Genomic DNA, 6,225 nt, shown 5'->3' on the forward strand with positions numbered 1-6,225 from the left:
CCCAAAAAGTAGTCAATAAACGTCAACTTTTAACCCATTCATCGATCTTCTCCCCCTCATCACTCAGATGAACCAATCTTTGACTGAAAGATGGGGAACACCTCGGACAGGTCGCAAGTCACATAGACTTTTCAGCTTTTTAAAAATAAAAACCATGAATCGTTTTTACCCCCTTGAAGTCTTGCCTTGGCCTATAAAAAAGACTGAATTTGTAACATGTCTAAATGTACGAAAAGTTTGCAAGATGCTGTGGTCTGTGCATTCAGTCAAATTAAGGAGAGCAAAATATTCACAAGAAGCCACTTAATTAAATGACAACTTAAAGCTTAATTGACACATATCTAGAAGACATTATTGACCCAAGTTAAGGTCAAAGTTCAGAAGACACAGCATGGCATCATCTTCTCACCGTGGCGGTCTTCTCTCTGAGCCACTCTGGGTCCCTCTCGTCCTCGCTGTCCACGTCCATCTCTTGAGGCCGCAGGGGCATGCAGCTGTCGCTGTGGAAGTAGAGCCTGTTGTGTCCACTGACGTAGGTCCTCTGCTGCTCCAGCTCTCCATCCTCAGACTCCAAGAACTCAGACAAACTTGGTTTGGTCCTTTTGGGCCTATCAAAATAAGAAGGCTCACAGTGTGAAGCTACTAAAATTTTTATAGACAGAGCATTCATCTCAATAAACTGTATAATTTTTGACCAAACAAGCAAAGTTTACCTGGAAACCAGTATGTGAGTAACCGCGGTTCTTTTGACTGGTCCATTTCGGCTAAAAGCAAAGCCGGGCTGGCTGTGGATGTCCTGAGGGTTGCCAACATAGGAGCCATCATAGCATTCATTGATGGACACGTCTATCCTCGCTCCTTTAGGGTGAGGCTGAACATAGTGGAAACAGGAAAGGATAAGAGAATCACGACATTTCATTTAATAAAGGAAGGCTTTTGTATAAAATGAGAAACTAGACTTTAAAAGCCTAAACATCTTTATTAGGGACAGTATTGTAGGTCTGCAACGAACGATTATTTTGCAAATCGATAAATCTGTCGATCATTTTTTCGATTAATTGATTAATAATCGGTTAGCCAAAGGTTCCTTAAATATTTTTTATGAAATTAAACCTGGGGAAACTAAAACTTTTCCACTCTAGTTCTGGATAGACCACATTGATGGACAATTTTTTTTTTCTATCTTAAATACAAAATATCTATTTTAACAATCTTGGCATAATTACTACTCTAAGTGGGTTGCTCTGTCAGCTAAAGACATGTCTCTATACTAAGTTAACGATTTATCGAATACTACATTAGTTGATGGTTATTTCAATAATCAATTAATCACGATTAATTGTTTCAGTCCTACAGTATTGTCTGCAACATTTGAAGGAAGATCCCTACGTTTAGTCAAGAGAAATGGCTTAATCTAACTAGAACCATTCCACTTTATTATACTTGTAGGAATCGTTCTTTCTGTAATCCAGGTGAAACATTCTGTAATCCAGGAGGAACATTAATTTTAGGAGGAGCTGCTGGACTTTACATTGTTCTGATTATTGTGTTCATGCAAAATAAAAGACATTACATGACGTCTCTGTATGGAGCTCAGGGATGCATTGGTACTGAGGATGGAATACTCCAATGTTTCTCTTCTACAGCGTACCTGATATTACTAGCAAAAGGGAATTAAGACCCTTTAAAACAGAAGTTCAAACCCGTTCCTTACCACATAGTTGAAAATGAAGCGCGAGTGGGAGAGCTTGAGGTGTTTTAGCAGGCTGTAGAGTTTACTGCAGTTCAGAGTACACCAGGGACAGTGGAGATCATCTCTGGCCTCAGTCTGCTGCCGTGTGTTATTGTTGTAGAGGAACTAATGAAGAACACAATTCAGAATTACTACAAGAACAGGTTTATCCCCCAGCAGATGTAAAAATGAATTAAAAATAAATGAATCACTGCTACCGTCAGGGTTAAATATCAAACAACTTCCCTCTATCAATGTCAAAATTAACAAATCATTATTTCCCCAAAATGTCTGAACAAATGGTTAAATCCAAAGCCCAGTGTTCTCCTTAGTATGTGGTGTACCTGATAAAATATACGGAGCTTCTGCCGCGGCTCAGACGAGACCTGCTCTTTCCTCGTCTGAGTGTCTGTGCTGACTGACTCTTTCACTGCTGACAGGAACAGATGCAGAAGTTAATTTTTTGGTCTAAAATATTGTGCATTCAAAGGAAACTGGTATGTATGACCTTTCCATTACCCCAAAATATGCAAAAATAAATCTGAACATTGGAGAAGTCCCTTCCAGACGACATATCATACAGCACTGCTATACCACCTTAACAGAAACATTTAGGTCTATACTCGAGATGCACCAATCAGGCTTTTCAGCTCTCTTTTTAGTGTAACTTCTGTTATTTCAGTCGTTTCTAAAGCTTATGAGCTCCTTCAGAGAAAGACTATTTTCTAGCAAAATGCTCCTCATGTTGGTCTGGAAGCAGATGCCGATCATCTTCTTATCTACTTATTCTTAAGATGCTTCCTTTCAACTCATCTCCAGTTATGCACAACTCTACTACTTCCTGAACTTAAAGAAGCTCTTATGTTTCCTGTCTTTTTCTACTGGATGAACTGATTAAGGTGTGTCCGACCTCAGTAACCACAGCCAGGCACACTTGGATTAATCAGTTCATCTAGTAATGAAAGACAGGAAGGGCTGCCTTAAGTTCAGCAAGTAGTGGAGTTGTGTATAGAGCCCACTGGACTTTCCAGGCTTTTCTAACCAGCTACTGACTCACAGGGAACTGTAGACATTCTCTGATCATTAGCAGAGAGTTTGCTGAATGTTCATTTAAATTAGGGCTGGGTAATTAAGTGCTTTTGCATTATAATCGTGAGTAAAAAAAAAAAAAAAAATACTATTCTCAAATCACAGAAGCATTTAATTTTGGTTATGCTACATTTAAAAGGAGTAAGATACTGACTTGGTCCTTTAGGCAAGAAAGATGTATAGATAGAACCAAATGCCTGCTGCCAGAAGTACATGTAAAGTCCTGCGACAATAGACTGGACAACAAGCTTTTAAAGACCCTGAAGTGAAACATCCACATTTATGTAGTTAATGCAAATCAAAATAAAATTGCGAGATTGGTTGGGGAAATAAAAAAAATAAGTTCTGTTTTAATTTTTGTCAAATTTCAATGTATTTTTCCATTTTATTGCACCTCATTCTGGGTTTGGCTTGAATTCTAAAGTGGTGCTGCACCGACTGCTGTTTTTTGCTCGATCACCAATCTTTAAAAAAAAAAAAAAANTTTTTTTTTTTTTTGCTTATTTTCTGATTTGGTACAAAGCCGATTGTCTAAAATAAAAAAAACTGTCAGTGCAACCGTATTTTAAAGCACTGAAATACAGCGCATAATTGTCAGCTATCGTGTCATGATCTTCCCTCTCCAATTTTTTGCAGTGTAGAAATACATAAAATGTATGTTTAATTAGGACTGTAAACAGGACAGGACATCAGAACAGCCCTGATTAACAGAGGGATGCATGCCACATTTCGAGAACTACTGCTTAATTCAACAATACAAGGTTTCGCCAGGTTTCTTGGCTGTTATAGTAGCTCAATATCCAAGAAAAGTTTAAGGTTGTTATGAGAGGATTGCTTTTTAATAATTAGATTACGTCCCTAAATTAGGTTAATGTGTCAACTTAGATCAAGGAGTAACACCAAGCTCAGATTGCCCAGCAGCCTACTTAGACCCAGTCTGCCCAAGCTTCACCATCATGTTCCAACCTTCCTCCTATTAAACCCATCACCCTCTTACATATTTCTTCATTCTTTGTTTTACTTGTGACAGGTTTCATCTGGGTGGTCCAGAGTTGGTTTAAACAGATTTCCCTCTCCAAAGCCCCTCAAATGACCTAATTCTCACTTCCTTTTTATCGCTCCCTTTGACCTATTCCTTTAATAAACTTTTAAATTCATATCTTTGTAATGTGTGAAGCATTGTTTACAATTTTAAACTCTTAACTAAAAGCATCAGAAAACAACCTGATTTTTTTTTTCAGTGCATCCCTAGTATATATTTATATATATCATTAGGACGGGATCTTTAGGACGGAATATGAAGCAAAAAAGAAAGTGCTTACACTTTAGTTGTGTGCTACATGAGTTGATCTCTGTTGAATGTTTCTCTGAGAAGCAACAGAAATAAGATTATGTAATGACCAACTAATTTATTTTCTGCAAGACAATAAATTGAATATACTTAATCAGGAAAGTTTAGAGAAGAAAAATTGGTGTGATTTCTAAAAATGACTTATAAATAAATAATTATAAAAATATACTCAACACAAATATCTCTGAAAGGGACTCAATGGCTACAGTTTCTCTCCATTTTAGACCTAAACACATAACGCCACATATATACTAGAACCATTTGGTCAGTTGTCTCAGATCCAATAGAGATAATTTGTGTCATTCAAGACATTTAGACTGGACTTATTGTTATATGTAAAGGTATGGAACAAGGTATGTAAAGACATTTACACCAAATCAAAGATCTAACTAAAAATTTAAAGCTGGACTATTGACATTTCAATATACCCATGTACAACTCTATAAGTGACCACAACTTGAAATGGTTCTATACGTACTCATAAGGGCTGCGCGGTGGTGGCTGGTCCGGGTCTCCATTGGGCTGGTGGTTTCTGAGTTGCGAGTTGCAAGAGGCTTGGCTACCGGGGCGGTGGACTTCGCACTGGCATCACCTGTCCAACGCAGTGTAAACTGCAGTGTTGGTCCCTGAGAAAACGTCTCAAATGGTGGGATTCTCTGTGGGGCACATACAGAGTAAGAGTTTGATGCTTTCTTTCTGCTGTCACAGAACACTGATCAGATGCAATAATGTAGCCAATATTGGATGCGATGAGATACAGTCCAAAAAATAGGGTTCCTCAAAAAAGTTTGGGGAACCCTATTAATCTTAATTATTTTTATTTCCAAATATTTGGGTGTTTGCAACAGCTATTTCAGTTTGATATACTAATAACTGATGGACTCAGTAATATTTTAGTATTGAATTGAGGTTTATTTGACTAACAGAAAATGTGCAATATGCATTAAAACAAAATTTGACAGGTGCAAAAATGTGGGTACCCTAATCATTTTATTGATTTGAATACACTTAACTACTTTTCACTGACTTACTGAAACACAAAATTGGTTTGGTAACTTCATTAAGATTTGAACTTCATAGTCAGGTGTATCCAATCATGAGAAAATGTGTTTAAGGTGACCAGTTGAAAGTTGTTCTCCTGTTTGATTCTCCTCTTAAGATTCATCATGAGCACCTCAAAACAACTCTCCAATGATCTGAAAACAAAGATTGTTCAACGTTGTCTTTCAGGGGAAGGAAACAAAAAGTTGTCTCAGAGATTTAAAGTTGAGGGTCGCATGGATTCCACTCAATATCAGCAGATTCTTGAGAAAAATGTTCAAGAATCAGGAACGAAGTTGAAGTTATGCCAGGGATGGATATTTCAGCAAGACAATGATCCAAAACGCCGCTCCAAATCCACTCAGGCATTCATGCAGAGGAACAATTACAATGTTCTGGAATGGCCATCCCATATCCCTTGGTGCTTTTTCTTCAAAGATCATGAACCAGGATTAAAGGACAATTTATCTTTTTTGAGCCTAACAGTGAGTAAATGACATTGCAGGCAGATGAAGATTTGTGAATTTACAAATCCCCTACTCTACATCCTGCCAGAAGCTGGTAGATGCATGAGCCTCCAATACAGCTACGTTTCAAACTGCACTGATGTGTATGATGTCAAGTTGAAACAAACCAAACAAGGCTTCACCGGTGGACATACTTGTAGACTCCACGATAAAGTGGCTGAAGCTGAAAAGCTTGGCATTACTGCTGTAGAACTTGGCGACAATGACGACAAAGTCCTCAGCTGTGATTACCAGCTGCTATTTAGGAACCCGGATTCATGGCTGTTCAACTCTGAATGGAGAGAAATGCTTTCATCTAAAATATATCAGGAAGACAATCGTTAATGAAGTACTCGCCTCGTACAAATGTTAAGTAAATATATGCACATGTGATACGTCACAGCTGCCGAGATGGGCTAAAAGCTCGACATGGTAGGCAGGCAAGGGCGTAGGAATATGTTTACTATTGGGGGGGACACATGTCGGAAATCTGAGATTCGTATTCA

The 6,225-nt window shown here is 38.1% G+C and overlaps 1 protein-coding gene across 1 annotated transcript in view; it reads right to left on the bottom strand.

Moving 5' to 3' along the window:
- Positions 1-6,225, bottom strand: part of LOC107093481 (polycomb protein suz12-B-like) — an 18,918-nt gene that overhangs the window by 2,346 nt on the left and 10,347 nt on the right. The window contains exons 11-16 of the mRNA XM_015388559.1: positions 4,651-4,828; positions 4,144-4,188; positions 2,077-2,165; positions 1,715-1,858; positions 714-871; positions 410-608 (exon numbers count right to left, since the gene is read on the bottom strand). Of these exons, the coding sequence (XP_015244045.1) occupies positions 410-608; positions 714-871; positions 1,715-1,858; positions 2,077-2,165; positions 4,144-4,188; positions 4,651-4,828 (813 nt within the window). The remainder of the gene's footprint in view (positions 1-409; positions 609-713; positions 872-1,714; positions 1,859-2,076; positions 2,166-4,143; positions 4,189-4,650; positions 4,829-6,225) is intronic.

Source organism: Cyprinodon variegatus, unplaced genomic scaffold (genome assembly GCF_000732505.1).
Source record: "Cyprinodon variegatus isolate N-32 unplaced genomic scaffold, C_variegatus-1.0 Scaffold428, whole genome shotgun sequence".
In the NCBI taxonomy this organism is placed as follows: Eukaryota; Metazoa; Chordata; class Actinopteri; order Cyprinodontiformes; family Cyprinodontidae; genus Cyprinodon; species Cyprinodon variegatus.